This window comes from Phyllobates terribilis, unplaced genomic scaffold, assembly GCF_046119375.1.
Source record: "Phyllobates terribilis strain yellow unplaced genomic scaffold, ASM4611937v1 Scaffold_7__3_contigs__length_470593459, whole genome shotgun sequence".
Classification (NCBI taxonomy): domain Eukaryota; kingdom Metazoa; phylum Chordata; class Amphibia; order Anura; family Dendrobatidae; genus Phyllobates; species Phyllobates terribilis.
In genome coordinates this window covers 451,691,956-451,709,935 of record NW_027362767.1, presented here as the reverse complement: position 1 = coordinate 451,709,935, position 17,980 = coordinate 451,691,956, and the positions used below count along the sequence as shown (strand labels likewise).

Here is a 17,980-nt window from a genome sequence, read left to right as displayed (position 1 = left end):
TTTCATGCAAATGAAGATTCACTTCCCATAATGGAGCGGTCAATGTGCCGCTATACCGTGACGTGCTGGCCGTTCACTTTACTATGTCCAGTGTGTCTGTACGATGGAAGATTGAGGAGGGGGCCCTGAATCTGGTGGTGGGTTTGGTCATCTCCCCTTGGTATCTATTGGGGTATACAGCGAATGTCCTGTCTGCAGTCTCCTCACTTTCATTTATACAGTGATTTTTTGGCTTTATGAGATGTGATTTTTTTCCATATCACTGCATTTTCCATTCTTTTCCAGACAGCACCTGGCAGGAAAAAGTGACTGATATCCGGAAACAAATGGAACAACATTCCCAGAAGCCGACGGCGGTCCTGCTGTCAGCGCTGGAGGAAAGTGCATGTAGGTGCCGCCATCAGGAGAGTAAATGCTCGCACCCCTCCCATCATAGAGGCAATGGGGTCACTGCAGGGAGATGGGGTCCATGGGGTCATTCAGGGTCTCAGTCCTCGCACTCCTCCCATCATACAGGCGATTGGGTCACTGCAGGGAGATGGGGTCCATGAGGTCGTTCAGGGTCTCAGGCCTCGCACCCCTCCCATCATACAGGCAATGGGGTCACTGCAGGGAGATGGGGTCCATGGGGTCGTTCAGAGTCTCAGGCCTCGCACACCTCCCATCATACAGGCGATGGGGTCACTGCAGGGAGATGGGGTCCATGGGGTCGTTCAGGGTCTCAGTCCTCGCACTCCTCTCATCATACAGGCGATGGGGTCACTGCAGGGAGATGGGGTCCATGGGGTCGTTCAGGGTCTCAGTCCTCGCACTCCTCTCATCATACAGGCGATGGGGTCACTGCAGGGAGATGGGGTCCATGGGGTCGTTCAGGGTCTCAGTCCTCGCACTCCTCCCATCATACAGGCGATGGGGTCACTGCAGGGAGATGGGGTCCATGGGGTCGTTCAGGGTCTCAGTCCTCGCACTCCTCCCATCATACAGGCGATGGGGTCACTGCAGGGAGATGGGGTCCATGGGGTCGTTCAGGGTCTCAGTCCTCACACCCCTCCCATCATACAGGCGATAGGGTCACTGCAGGAAGATGGGGTCGTTCAGGGTCTCAGTCCTCGCACCCCTCCCATCATACAGGCGATGGGGTCACTGCAGGGAGATGGGGTCCATGGGGCTGTTCAGGGTCTCAGTCCTCGCACTCCTCCCATCACATGGATGATGTGGTCTCTGTAGGAAGATGGGGTCGTTCAGGGTCTCAGTCCTCGCACTCCTCTCATCATACAGGCGATGGGGTCACTGCAGGGAGATGGGGTCCATGGGGTCGTTCAGGGTCTCAGTCCTTGCACTCCTCCCATCATACAGGCAATGGGGTCACTGCAGGGAGATGGCGTCCATGGGGTCGTTCAGGGTCTCAGTCCTCGCACTCCTCCCATCTTACAGGCAATGGGGTCACTGCAGGGAGATGGGGTCCAATGGGGCCATTCAGGGTCTCAGTCCTCGCACTCCTCCCATTATATGGATGATGTGGTCTCTGTAGGAAGATGGGGTCCATGGGGTCGTTCAGGGTCTCAGTTCTCTCACTCCTCCCATCATACAGGTGATGGGGTCACTGCAGGGAGATGGGGTCCATGGGGTCGTTCAGGGTCTCAGGCCTCGCACCTCTCCCATCATACAGGCGATGGGGTCACTGCAGGGAGATGGGGTCCATGGGGCCGTTCAGGGTCTCAGTCCTTGCACTCCTCCCATCATACAGGCAATAGGGTCACTGCAGGAAGATGGGGTCCATGGGGTCATTCAGGGCCTCAGTCCTCGCACTCCTCCCATCATATGGATGATGTGGTCTCTGTAGGAAGATGGGGTCCATGGGGTCGTTCAGGGTCTCAGTCCTCGCACTCCTCCTATCATACAGGCAATGGGGTCACTGCAGGGAGATGGGGTCCATGGGGTCGTTCAGGGTCTCAGTCCTCGCACTCCTCCCATCATACAGGCGATGGGGTCACTGCAGGGAGATGGGGTCCATGGGGTCGTTCAGGGTCTCAGTCCTCGCACTCCTCTCATCATACAGGCGATGGGGTCACTGCAGGGAGATGGGGGCCATTCAGGGTCTCAGTCCTCGCACTCCTCCCATCATATGGATGATGTGGTCTCTGTAGGAAGATGGGGTCCATGGGGTCGTTCAGGGTCTCAGTCCTCGCACTCCTCCTATCATACAGGCAATGGGGTCACTGCAGGGAGATGGGGTCCATGGGGTCGTTCAGGGTCTCAGTCCTCGCACTCCTCACATCATACAGGCGATGGGGTCACTGCAGGGAGATGGGGTCCATGGGGTCGTTCAGGGTCTCAGTCCTTGCACTCCTCCCATCATACAGGCAATAGGGTCACTGCAGGAAGATGGGGTCCATGGGGTCATTCAGGGCCTCAGTCCTCGCACTCCTCCCATCATACAGGCAATGGGGTCACTGTAGGGAGATGGGGTCCATGGGGTCGTTCAGGGTCTCAGTCCTTGCACTCCTCCCATCATACAGGCAATGGGGTCACTGCAGGGAGATGGGGTCCATGGGGTCATTCAGGGTCTCCGGCCTTGCACCCCTCCCATCATATGGATGATGTGGTCTCTGTAGGAAGATGGGGTCCATGGGGTCGTTCAGGGTCTTAGTCCTCGCACCTCTCCCATCATTAGGTGATGGGAGTCACTGCAGGGAGATGGGGTCCATGGGGTCGTTCAGGGTGTCAGCCTTCACCGCAGAGAAGACATAATGGGGTCTCTAGTTCCTGGTGACCGGGGCTGAATTACCGGCCAGACACCGCCTTACACAGCCCACGTCCTGTCTTCTCTGCCCATTAGACTGCACCGTACATACATAGGTCACAGGAGCTGCAGATGTAGCAGAGCTGAATTTGCTTTGTGCACAGTGATAAATCAGTGATGTGGAGGAACCACCCGCTGCAATATTCTGCAACTAATCCACTATAGCAGGTGTTTCTATTCTTTCCCAACTTGCAGTCAGTGAATGGAAACTTTCTTGTTTATTCCAACTCCAAAGCATTTCAAGGTCGAATCCTCATGGATTTTACATGATTTTCTGTTGGTTTTCGTAGGATATTTTTTTATTATTTGCGCCTTTATTCATTATATAATTTGCGCCTGCTTTTAGCTTATCACATTGTGCTTTGTACTTTTTCCTTATTTAGATGTTTTAGTCTAATTCATCAATTGTGAGTTTTAGAAAGTTAAAAAAAGAAAAATTGGTGACTTTGCTCTCCACCGTCCAAGAGACAAAATCTTCTTTAATTATGCAGTTGTAGACTAAGCTGAGTGAAAGGATTGAGACACTTTTTACTCAAACATTCTGCCACCATTTTTATTAATCTGATGAAAAATTCACCAGCACAAAAAGAAAAAAAAAAATGCAATATATACAGAAGACACGATAACACGGCGTAACTGCAGGACGGGACTAATTGGTTAGAAAAAAACGTTTCCAGACTTTATTTAAATCTATTAGTCCAATCTGATTGTGAATCAGAACGCTCATCCCCAGATGTTGTACCCAGTGAAAAACTCAGCTCTGCTACAATGTACAGCGTTCCTGCAGATCCCTAATATTCAGGAGTGATACATTGTTTATCTCCTATAAATCTATGTTGTGGTTTTCTGCGGAGACCCCCGGAGATCCTGCTACACGGTGCAGAATATTATGTCACTCGTCCTTTCTCTTTCCCGCAGGGCTTTTCAATCTTCGCGGACAGGATATTCCATATAACCCGTTCTTCTACTCGTATTCGCTGCTGACCACCGACTCCATCAGGTAGTGAAGCCACCGCCGTGATAACCACAGATCACCGCACCAGTACCAGACGGCCGAAGATCAGATGCGCCATCTGTCACATCGCACTTCTGATCAGATTTATTGATTTTTTTTTTTTTTTTTGGAGAGGGAGAGAAATAATTAAATCAGAAACCACAAGTCAGCCTTTCCCAATTAAAGTAGCAACATTTTTTAAAACACATCAAAACTAAGTAAAAACAACCAAGTAATGTGAACCTTGACTGGAGTTTTATTTCCCTTTAATAATTCACTTCCGGATCACATCTGGTCACAGCTTTTTGTCTAAACAAAAATGATACAAAAGTGCAGTATTTTTCCTGGAAAATGTAGGTGTGAGAGCAGCTGCAGGGATCTTCACGGATAGAGTCACCTTGCAGTGTACGTGGCTTTCTAATTAGGGATGACCGGACCCGTGGAAGTTCGAGTTCTCGTACCCAACCCAAAGTTTATTTCAAAGTTCGGTTTGGGTACCCGAACCCCATTGAAAACAATGGGGCCCGAACTTTTGAGCTGGAAAAATCTCTCTCTCTCTCTGCAACGGATTTGCCGGAGAAGTCCGTGTTCAGCGTTTAATACCGGACACTGAGTGTCTGGTACGAGCCCTGAACTTTTAACTCCGGGTTCGTTCATCTCTATTTCTGATATATTTTGGTGCAATCGCTCAGACATTTCTCTATCCGCTGTCAGTGAATGGAGACATTTACAAAGGAATTAATACTTTGTTCTGACCTACTGAGCTGACACAGGAGCAGCACTCGCTACAATGTATCACTCCTCTTCTGTGGAGGGTCAGGAGGAGTTTTCCTTCTCTGCTGTTCATTGACAGCGTGCAGTGATGATTGGAAAGATAAAGTCTATTAGAAAGATGTAGAATCTTTATTAAACGGTGATTATGGTAAGTCGTATGTAAATGGACGGACCCCTTACGATTACCGGACCCTCCGGATACATTAGTTTCTCCTGCGTCTTCCAGTTTATTCGTGAATGGCAGCCGGATCCCTGAAGACGTTCGCATCTACTTATCTACTAATTGCCCGGCGTCGAAGTGCGTTCAGATCCTGGACTATGATAAAGTGCGTGAAACGGTGACGGAGTACGTGAAAGGGAACGTGAAAGTCTGGATCGGATCGAGTTACACCAACTACGGAGTCTATGAGGTTATCCCAAAGGTAAATGCCAGAAAATTGAGAAACCTATAAAATCATCTTCCAAAACATCCACGTGACCCCGGACACCGGTAATAAACAGCATGAGGGGATCCTATAGCGAGTTCAGACCCTTTCGTACGGCCCAGAGATTTCCACCAAGGTCCATTCAAATCCATGGCCCACGTCCGTCATTGCCAGATGTGGCGAGCGCTCCTCTCAGAATGGAGATTAATATATAGATGTGACGCTGAATAATGACAAATGTGTCAGTTATGATACAAATATTCAGAGATGCATTTCCAACCTTGAGATATATTTTTTCCCCCAGAATAAACTTGTGTCTGAGAATTATTCTCCCATCATGATGACGAAAGCTGTGAAAACGGAGAAGGAGCAAGAATTATTAAAGCAATGTCACGTAAGTAAAAGCCGCGTCCGAGAGAGGGAGAATGTTACTGTGACTTGTGCAATAGGACGGCCTATTTCTGGCCATTATGTGACTTGTATCCTGCATTTTCACCAGTTTTCCCCTCTGCAGACTCTGTCTCTAATGTTCAGTTGCTTGTAAGCTAGTGGGTGGAGATGAGCTGCCAGACTTGAGGGATTCCTGCTCCCGTCTCTAAGTAGCTCAGATTTAGCAGCAGCAGCAGCACTGAGCAGTGTAGATGTGAATACAGCATTACGGGGAGATTAAACACTTACTGTAAAGCTAAAACGTGGAGAACGTTACATAATAGGACTGAGCAGTGTATATCTGAATCCACCATTATGGTAAACACTTACTAGAAAGATAAAACATTACACGGTAATATTGAGCGATGTAGATGCATATCCAGCTCTGGAGTGAGATAAAACATTCACCAGAAAGCAGCAGCATGGAGAACATTATAAAGCACAGTACTAAACTGTGTAGCTATGAATCCTGCACTGTACTGAAAATAGACACTTTCTAGAGGGGATTATCAGCTTGAAGGACATTATATAGTATTGAGCAGTGTAGGTATGAATCCAGCTCTGAAGTAAAAAAACATTTACAAGAAAGAAGCATCAGCACTGAGGACATTATATAGGTGTACTGAGTAGTGTAGCTGTTACTGCAGCTCTGGGGTGAGATAAAACACTTACTAGAAAGCAACAGCATGGTTCTCTGTGTGTCTCTCTGGTGTCGTCTCTCACTTTGCACCACCCTCCTCTCCATCTTTCTCGCCATAGACTTTAACAAGCAGCTGTAATCTGATCCCTCAATGATCTGGTTGCCTGTACTAACGGTAGAAATATTAATGAGTGCTAGTAGTGAAAGTGGGAGTAATATCAGAAAGTAGATGAATTTTAGCTGATGAGTCCAGGAGGCGGGGCAAGTGGAGAAGTGGCTCATAAGTGGAGAAAGGAGCCGATTTCTCTGATAAGGTGTATTACAAAGTATCTTATATTTGCTTGTACTATTGATTTTTGAAATGACGGCACCCATTTAATTCTAGACTTTTGCATTATTTTTATATTAATATGTTAGATCCGTGATGCTGTGGCGGTCGTCGAATACTTACTTTGGCTGGAGAAAAGTGTGCCAAAAGGCATGGTGACCGAGATAAGTGGAGCGAGTTATGTCGACGGGCTGCGAGCGTAAGTGTTCCAGACAATTAGGGAAGCGGGCGCTAAAAAAGCGTCAGTAATCACATCATGCGACGGCTGCACTCCAATAGGAGAGAATGGGAAGCGTCCCGCAGCAGGCGACGTGCTGCGCTTTGTATCACATCCACCAGTGCAGAGGTAACAGCACTGAGCAGCAGCGCTGCGCCCACGGACAACCTCAACGCCCTCCATGCGACTCGGCTGCGTCATCTGCACCCCAGGAAAACGCCGGCGCTCATAGGAAGGCACCGATGTCATACGTGGAAGACGCTGAGGATTCACCGCACAGAAACAGCATGAAAAAATGTCATTTTCTACATTTCAGGCAACAAGCAAATTTCAAAGGACCCAGTTTTGGAACGATTTCCGCTGGAGGCCTCAACGCAGCTCTGCCGCACTACAGGTAACAGCAGAGGCGTGTAATAATAATAATAGAATCATTGTGAATCTTTTATCAGAAAATTACCCCCAAAAATCTAAAAATGTAAAAAATAGTATTTTATTTATAGGGGTTCATATAGGAACGAAGAAGTCGCCAGAAGGGTCCGTCACTGATCAGACAGTGGGGTCACAAGGATGGAGGCTAGCGAGGTCCCATCAAATAGTGCTCAGTGTTACCCCCCCATAGTGCCGCCATATACTGCTGTACTGCCTATATGGAGAGCGTTGGGCGCTGTGCGCACCTCTGTGATGGCCGCGTCCAGTATTTCAGGAGATTCCTGTTTAGCATCTGATTAACCACTAGATGAAATTGAGATAATTTAGTAATAAAATCCTGATGCCAGAAATTGTCTTCATGTTTTTTCAGACCAGATAATCAGACCTACCGCAAACTCAGCGCGAAAGAGATGTACCTGGTGGACTCCGGGGGGCAATACTAGTGAGTACGAGGCCAGAGACTGCTGGGGTCACACGGCCGCCGGGGGGCTCAGCCGTGTCAGGAGGGAAATCAGGAGCGGACTGGGGAAATATGGAGATAGTGGAAGGAAACACAAAAACGGTAGTAGCTCGAAAAGTATTAAAACTACTAGTATCATTAGTATCATTAGTAGTAATAATAGTACTATCATTAGTATCATCAGTAGTAATAATAGTAATATCATTAGTATCATTAGTAGTAATAATAGTAATATCATTGGTATCATTAGTAGTAATAATAGTAATATCATTAGTATCATTAGTAGTAATAATAGTAATATCATTAGTATCATTAGTAGTAATAATAGTAATATCATTAGTATCATTAGTAGTAATAATAGTAATATCATTAGTATCATCAGTAGTAATAATAGTAATATCATTAGTATCATTAGTAGTAATAATAGTAATATCATTAGTATCATTAGTAGTAATAATAGTAATATCATTGGTATCATTAGTAGTAATAATAGTAATATCATTAGTATCATTAGTAGTAATAATAGTAATATCATTAGTATCATTAGTAGTAATAATAGTAATATCATTAGTATCATTAGTAGTGATAATAGTAATATCATTAGTATCAATAGTAGTAATAATAGTAATATCATTAGTATCATTAGTAGTAATAATAGTAATATCATTAGTATCATCAGTAGTAATAATAGTAATATCATTAGTATCATTAGTAGTAATAATAGTAATATCATTAGTATCATTAGTAGTAATAATAGTAATATCATTAGTAGTAATAATAGTAATATCATTAGTATCATCAGTAGTAATAATAGTAATATCATTAGTATCATTAGTAGTAATAATAGTAATATCATTAGTATCATTAGTAGTGATAATAGTAATATCATTAGTATCATTAGTAGTGATAATAGTAATATCATTAGTATCATTAGTAGTAATAATAGTAATATCATTGGTATCATTAGTAGTAATAATAGTAATATCATTAGTATCATTAGTAGTAATAATAGTAATATCATTAGTATCATCAGTAGTAATAATAGTAATATCATTAGTATCATCAGTAGTAATAATAGTAGTATCATTAGTATCATTAGTAGTAATAATAGTAATATTAGTATCATTAGTAGTAATAATAGTAATATCATTAGTAGTAATAATAGTAATATCATTAGTATCATTAGTAGTAATAATAGTAATATCATTAGTAGTAATAATAGTAATATCATTAGTAGTAATAATAGTACTATCATTAGTATCATTAGTAGAAATAATAGTAATATCATTAGTATCATTAGTAGTAGTAATAGTAATATCATTAGTATCATTAGTAGTAATAATAGTAGTATCATTAGTATCATTAATAGTAATAATAATATCATTAGTATCATTAGTAGTAATAATGGTACTATCATTAGTATCATTAGTAGTAATAATAGTAATATCATTAGTATCATTAGTAGTAACAGTAATATCATTAGTAGTAATAACAGTAATATCATTAGTATCATTAGTAGTAATAACAGTAATATCATTAGTATCATTAGTAGTAATAACAGTAATATCAATAGTATAATTAGTAGTAATAATAGTAATATCATTAGTAGTAATAATAGTAATATCATTAGTAGTAATAATAGTAATATCATTAGTATCATTAATAGTAATAATAGTAATATCATTAGTATCATTAGTAGTAATAATAGTAATATCATTAGTATCATTAGTAGTAATAATAGTAATATCATTAGTATCATTAATAGTAATAATAGTAATATCATTAGTATCATTAGTAGTAATAATAGTAATATCATTGGTATCATTAGTAGTAATAATAGTAATATTAATAGTATCATTAGTAGTAATATCATTAGTAGTAATAATAGTAATATCATTAGTATCATTAGTAGTAATAATAGTAATATCATAAGTATCATTAGTAGTAATAATAGTAATATCATTAGTATCATTAGTAGTAATAATAGTAATATCATTAGTATCATTAGTAGTAATAATAGTAATATTAATAGTATCATTAGTAGTAATATCATTAGTAGTAATAATAGTAATATCATTAGTATCATTAGTAGTAATAATAGTAATATCATTAGTATCATTAGTAGTAATAATAGTAATATCATAAGTATCATTAGTAGTAATAATAGTAATATCATTAGTATCATTAGTAGTAATAATAGTAATATCATTAGTATCATTAGTAGTGATAATAGTAATATCATTAGTATCATTAGTAGTAATAATAGTAATATCATTAGTAGTAATAATAGTAATATCATTAGTATCATCAGTAGTAATAATAGTAATATCATTAGTATCATTAGTAGTAATAATAGTAATATCATTAGTATCATTAGTAGTAATAATAGTAATATCATTAGTAGTAATAATAGTAATATCATTAGTATCATTAGTAGAAATAATAGTAATATCATTAGTATCATTAGTAGTAGTAATAGTAATATCATTAGTATCATTAGTAGTAATAATAGTAGTATCATTAGTATCATTAATAGTAATAATAATATCATTAGTATCATTAGTAGTAATAATGGTACTATCATTAGTATCATTAGTAGTAATAATAGTACTATCATTAGTATCATTAGTAGTAATAATAGTAATATCATTAGGATCATTAGTAGTAATAATAGTAATATCATTAGTATCATTAGTAGTAATAATAGTAATATCATTAGTATCATCAGTAGTAATAATAGTAATATCATTAGTATCATCAGTAGTAATAATAGTAATATCATTAGTATCATCAGTAGTAATAATAGTAATATCATTAGTATCATCAGTAGTAATAATAGTAGTATCATTAGTATCATTAGTAGTAATAATAGTAATATCATTAGTATCATTAGTAGTAATAATAGTAATATCATTAGTAGTAATAATAGTAATATCATTAGTAGAAATAATAGTAATATCATTAGTAGTAATAATAGTACTATCATTAGTATCATTAGTAGAAATAATAGTAATATCATTAGTATCATTAGTAGTAGTAATAGTAATATCATTAGTATCATTAGTAGTAATAATAGTAGTATCATTAGTATCATTAATAGTAATAATAATATCATTAGTATCATTAGTAGTAATAATGGTACTATCATTAGTATCATTAGTAGTAATAATAGTACTATCATTAGTATCATTAGTAGTAATAATAGTAATATCATTAGTATCATTAGTAGTAATAACAGTAATATCATTAGTATCATTAGTAGTAATAACAGTAATATCATTAGTATCATTAGTAGTAATAATAGTAATATCATTAGTAGTAATAATAGTAATATCATTAGTATCATTAATAGTAATAATAGTAATATCATTAGTATCATTAGTAGTAATAATAGTAATATCATTGGTATCATTAGTAGTAATAATAGTAATATTAATAGTATCATTAGTAGTAATATCATTAGTAGTAATAATAGTAATATCATTAGTATCATTAGTAGTAATAATAGTAATATCATAAGTATCATTAGTAGTAATAATAGTAATATCATTAGTATCATTAGTAGTAATAATAGTAATATCATTAGTATCATTAGTAGTAATAATAGTAATATCATTGGTATCATTAGTAGTAATAATAGTAATATTAATAGTATCATTAGTAGTAATAATAGTAATATCATTAGTATCATTAGTAGTAATAATAGTAATATTAATAGTATCATTAGTAGTAATATCATTAGTAGTAATAATAGTAATATCATTAGTATCATTAGTAGTAATAATAGTAATATTAGTATCATTAGTAGTAATAATAGTAATATTAATAGTATCATTAGTAGTAATATCATTAGTAGTAATAATAGTAATATCATTAGTATCATTAGTAGTAATAATAGTAATATCATTAGTATCATTAGTAGTAATAATAGTAATATCATTAGTATCATTAGTAGTAATAATAGTAATATCATTAGTATCATTAATAGTAATAATAGTAATATCATTAGTATCATTAGTAGTAATAATAGTAATATCATTGGTATCATTAGTAGTAATAATAGTAATATCATTAGTATCATTAGTAGTAATAATAGTAATATCATTAGTATCATTAGTAGTAATAATAGTAATATCATAAGTATCATTAGTAGTAATAATAGTAATATCATTAGTATCATTAGTAGTAATAATAGTAATATCATTAGTATCATTAGTAGTAATAATAGTAATATCATAAGTATCATTAGTAGTAATAATAGTAATATCATTAGTATCATTAGTAGTAATAATAGTAATATCATTAGTATCATTAGTAGTAATAATAGTAATATTAATAGTATCATTAGTAGTAATATCATTAGTAGTAATAATAGTAATATCATTAGTATCATTAGTAGTAATAATAGTAATATCATTAGTATCATTAGTAGTAATAATAGTAATATCATAAGTATCATTAGTAGTAATAATAGTAATATCATTAGTATCATTAGTAGTAATAATAGTAATATCATTAGTATCATTAGTAGTAATAATAGTAATATCATTAGTAATAATAATAGTAACATCATTAGTATCATTAGTAGTAACAATAGTAATATTAATAGTATCATTAGTAGTAATAATAGTAATATCATAAGTATCATTAGTAGTAATAATAGTAATATCATTAGTAGTAATAATAGTAATATCATTAGTATCATTAGTAGTAATAATAGTAATATCATTAGTAGTAATAATAGCGATATCATTAGGATCATTAGTAGTAATAATAGTAATATCATTAGTATCATCAGTAGTAATAATAGTAATATCATAAGTATCATTAGTAGTAATAATAGTAATATCATTAGTATCATTAATAGTAATAATAGTAATATCATTAGTATCATTAGTAGTAATAATAGTAATATCAATAGTATCATTAGTAGTAATAATGGTACTATCATTAGTATCATTAGTAGTAATAATAGTACTATCATTAGTATCATTAGTAGTAATAATAGTAATATCATTAGTATCATTAGTAGTAATAACAGTAATATCATTAGTATCATTAGTAGTAATAACAGTAATATCAATACTATCATTAGTAGTAATAACAGTAATATCATTAGTATAATTAGTAGTAATAATAGTAATATCATTAGTAGTAATAATAGTAATATCATTAGTAGTAATAATAGTAATATCATTAGTATCATTAATAGTAATAATAGTAATATCATTAGTATCATTAGTAGTAATAATAGTAATATCATTAGTATCATTAGTAGTAATAATAGTAATATCATTAGTATCATTAATAGTAATAATAGTAATATCATTAGTATTATTAGTAGTAATAATAGTAATATCATTGGTATCATTAGTAGTAATAATAGTAACATCATTAGTATCATTAGTAGTAATAATAGTAATATTAATAGTATCATTAGTAGTAATATCATTAGTATTAATAATAGTAATATCATTAGTATCATTAGTAGTAATAATAGTAATATCATTAGTATCATTAGTAGTAATAATAGTAATATCATAAATATCATTAGTAGTAATAATAGTAATATCATAAGTATCATTAGTAGTAATAATAGTAATATCATTAGTATCATCAGTAGTAATAATAGTAATATCATTAGTATCATTAGTAGTAATAATAGTAATATCATTAGTATCATTAGTAGTAATAATAGTAATATCATTAGTATCATTAGTAGTAATAATAGTAATATCATTAGTATCATCAGTAGTAATAATAGTAATATCATTAGTATCATTAGTAGTAATAACAGTAATATCATTAGTATCATTAGTAGTAATAATAGTAATATCATTAGTATCATTAGTAGTAATAATAGTAATATCATAAGTATCATTAGTAGTAATAATAGTAATATCATTAGTATCATTAGTAGTAATAATAGTAATATCATTAGTATCATCAGTAGTAATAATAGTAATATCATTAATATCATCAGTAGTAATAATAGTAATATCATTAGTATCATTAGTAGTAATAATAGTAATATCATTAGTATCATTAGTAGAAATAACAGTAATATCATTAGTATCATTAGTAGTAATAATAGTAATATCATTAGTATCATTAGTAGTAATAATAGTAATATCATTAGTATCATTAGTAGTAATAATAGTAATATCATAAGTATCATTAGTAGTAATAATAGTAATATCATAAGTATCATTAGTAGTAATAATAGTAATATCATTAGTATCATTAGTAGTAATAATAGTAATATCATTAGTATCATTAGTAGTAATAGTAGTATCATTAGTATCATTAGTAGTAATAATAGTAATATCATTAGTATCATTAGTAGTAATAATAGTAATATCATAAGTATCATTAGTAGTAATAATAGTAATATCATTAGTATCATCAGTAGTAATAATAGTAATATCATAAGTATCATTAGTAGTAATAATAGTAATATCATAAGTATCATTAGTAGTAATAATAGTAATATCATTAGTAGTAATAATAGTAATATCATTAGTATCATCAGTAGTAATAATAGTAATATCATTAATATCATCAGTAGTAATAATAGTAATATCATTAGTATCATTAGTAGTAATAATAGTAATATCATTAGTATCATTAGTAGTAATAATAGTAATATCATTAGTAGTAATAGTAGTATCATTAGTATCATTAGTAGTAATAATAGTAATATCATTAGTATCATTAGTAGTAATAATAGTAATATCATAAGTATCATTAGTAGTAATAATAGTAATATCATTAGTAGTAATAATAGTAATATCATTAGTATCATCAGTAGTAATAATAGTAATATCATTAATATCATCAGTAGTAATAATAGTAACATCATTAGTATCATTAGTAGTAATAATAGTAATATCATTAGTATCATCAGTAGTAATAATAGTAATATCATTAGTATCATTAGTAGTAATAATAGTAATATCATAAGTATCATTAGTAGTAATAATAGTAATATCATAAGTATCATTAGTAGTAATAATAGTAATATCATTAGTATCATTAGTAGTAATAATAGTAATATCATTAGTATCATTAGTAGTAATAATAGTAGTATCATTAGTATCATTAGTAGTAATAATAGTAATATCATTAGTATCATTAGTAGTAATAATAGTAATATCATTAGTATCATTAGTAGTAATAATAGTAATATCATTAGTATCATTAGTAGTAATAGTAATATCATTAGTATCATTAATAGTAATAATAGTAATATCATTAGTATCATTAGTAGTAATAATAGTAATATCATTAGTATCATTAGTAGTAATAGTAATATCATTAGTATCATTAATAGTAATAATAGTAATATCATTAGTATCATTAATAGTAATAATAGTAATATCATTAGTATCATTAATAGTAATATCATTAGTATCATTAGTAGTAATAATAGTAATATCATAAGTATCATTAGTAGTAATAATAGTAATATCATAAGTATCATTAGTAGTAATAATAGTAATATCATTAGTAGTAATAATAGTAATATCATTAGTATCATTAGTAGTAATAATAGTAATATCATTAGTAGTAATAATAGCGATATCATTAGGATCATTAGTAGTAATATTAGTAATATCATAAATATCATTAGTAGTAATAATAGTAATATCATAAGTATCATAAGTAGTAATAATAGTAATATCATTAGTATCATTAGTAGTAATAATAGTAACATCATTAGTATCATTAGTAGTAATAATAGTAATATCATTAGTATCATTAGTAGTAACAATAGTAATATTAATAGTATCATTAGTAGTAATAATAGTAATATTAATAGTATCATTAGTAGTAATAATAGTAATATCATTAGTATCATTAGTAGTAACAATAGTAATATCATAAGTATCATTAGTAGTAATAATAGTAATATCATTAGTATCATTAGTAGTAATAATAGTAATATCATTAGTATCATTAGTAGTAATAACAGTAATATCATTAGTATCATTAGTAGTAACAATAGTAATATTAATAGTATCATTAGTAGTAATATCATTAGTATCATTAGTAGTAATAATAGTAATATCATAAGTATCATTAGTAGTAATAATAGTAATATCATTAGTATCATTAGTAGTAATAATAGTAATATCATTAGTATCATTAGTAATAATAATAGTAACATAATTAGTATCATTAGTAGTAACAATAGTAATATTAATAGTATCATTAGTAGTAATAATAGTAATATCATTAGTATCATTAGTAGTAATAATGGTAATATCATAAGTATCATTAGTAGTAATAATAGTAATATTAATAGTATCATTAGTAGTAACAATAGTAATATTAATAGTATCATTAGTAATAATAATAGTAACATAATTAGTATCATTAGTAGTAACAATAGTAATATTAATAGTATCATTAGTAGTAATAATAGTAATATCATTAGGATCATTAGTAGTAATATTAGTAATATCATAAATATCATTAGTAGTAATAATAGTAATATCATAAGTATCATTAGTAGTAATAATAGTAATATCATTAGGATCATTAGTAGTAATAATAGTAATATCATTAGTATCATTAGTAGTAATAATAGTAATATCATAAGTATCATTAGTAGTAATAATAGTAATATCATTAGGATCATTAGTAGTAATAATAGTAATATCATAAGTATCATTAGTAGTAATAATAGTAATATCATTAGTATCATTAATAGTAATAATAGTAATATCACTAGTATCATTAGTAATAATAGTAATATCATTAGTATCATTAGTAGTAATAATAGTAATATCATTAGTATCATTAATAGTAATAATAGTAATATCATTAGTATCATTAGTACTAATAATAGTAATATCATTAGTATCATTAGTAGTAATATTAGTAATATCATTAGTATCATTAGTAGTAATAATAGTAATATCATAAGTATTATTAATAGTAATATCATTAGTATCATTAGTAGTAATAATAGTAATATCATTAGTATCATTAGTAGTAATAATAGTAATATCATTAGTATCATTAGTAGTAATAATAGTAATATCATTAGTATCATTAATAGTAATAATAGTAATATCATTAATAGTAATAATAGTAATATCATTAGTAGTAATAATAGTAATATCATTAGTATCATTAATAGTAATAATAGTAATATCATTAGTATCATTAGTAGTAATAATAGTAATATCATTAGTATCATTAGTAGTAATAATAGTAATATCATTAGTATCATCAGTAGTAATAATAGTAATATCATTAGTATCATTAGTAGTAATAATAGTAATATCATTAGTATCATTAGTAGTAATAATAGTAATATCATTAGTATCATTAGTAGTAATAATAGTAATATCATTAGTATCATTAGTAGTAATAATAGTAATATCATTAGTGTCATTAGTAGTAATATCATTAGTATCATTAGTAGTAATAATAGTAATATCATTAGTATCATTAATAGTAATAATATTAATATCATTAGTATCATTAGTAGTAATAATAGTAATATCATAAGTATCATTAGTAGTAATAATAGTAATATCATTAGTATCATTAGTAGTAATAATAGTAGTATCATTAGTAATAATAATAGTAACATCATTAGTATCATTAGTAGTAACAATAGTAATATTAATAGTATCATTAGTAGTAATAATAGTAATATCATAAGTATCATTAGTAGTAATAATAGTAATATCATTAGTATCATTAATAGTAATAAAAGTAATATCATAAGTATCATTAGTAGTAATAATAGTAATATCATTATTAGTAATAATAGTAATATCATTAGTATCATTAGTAGTAATAGTAATATCATTAGTATCATTAGTAGTAATAATAGCGATATCATTAGTATCATTAGTAGTAATAATAGTAATATCATTAGTATCATTAGTAGTAATAGTAATATCATTAGTATCATTAATAGTAATAATAGTAATATCATTAGTATCATTAATAGTAATAATAGTAATATCATTAGTATCATTAATAGTAATATCATTAGTATCATTAGTAGTAATAATAGTAATATCATAAGTATCATTAGTAGTAATAATAGTAATATCATAAGTATCATTAGTAGTAATAATAGTAATATCATTAGTAGTAATAATAGTAATATCATTAGTATCATTAGTAGTAATAATAGTAATATCATTAGTAGTAATAATAGCGATATCATTAGGATCATTAGTAGTAATATTAGTAATATCATAAATATCATTAGTAGTAATAATAGTAATATCATAAGTATCATAAGTAGTAATAATAGTAATATCATTAGTATCATTAGTAGTAATAATAGTAACATCATTAGTATCATTAGTAGTAATAATAGTAATATCATTAGTATCATTAGTAGTAACAATAGTAATATTAATAGTATCATTAGTAGTAATAATAGTAATATTAATAGTATCATTAGTAGTAATAATAGTAATATCATTAGTATCATTAGTAGTAACAAT

The 17,980-nt window shown here is 31.3% G+C and overlaps 1 protein-coding gene across 2 annotated transcripts in view; it reads left to right on the top strand.

The window, feature by feature from the left end:
* XPNPEP2 (X-prolyl aminopeptidase 2) overlaps positions 1-17,980 on the top strand; it is a 112,884-nt gene that overhangs the window by 66,105 nt on the left and 28,799 nt on the right. For both annotated transcript variants that reach the window (XM_073642185.1, XM_073642186.1), the window contains exons 8-14: positions 286-387; positions 3,722-3,803; positions 4,798-4,993; positions 5,301-5,390; positions 6,483-6,592; positions 6,927-7,004; positions 7,410-7,481. In XM_073642185.1, coding sequence (XP_073498286.1) covers positions 286-387; positions 3,722-3,803; positions 4,798-4,993; positions 5,301-5,390; positions 6,483-6,592; positions 6,927-7,004; positions 7,410-7,481 — 730 coding nt within the window. The remainder of the gene's footprint in view (positions 1-285; positions 388-3,721; positions 3,804-4,797; positions 4,994-5,300; positions 5,391-6,482; positions 6,593-6,926; positions 7,005-7,409; positions 7,482-17,980) is intronic.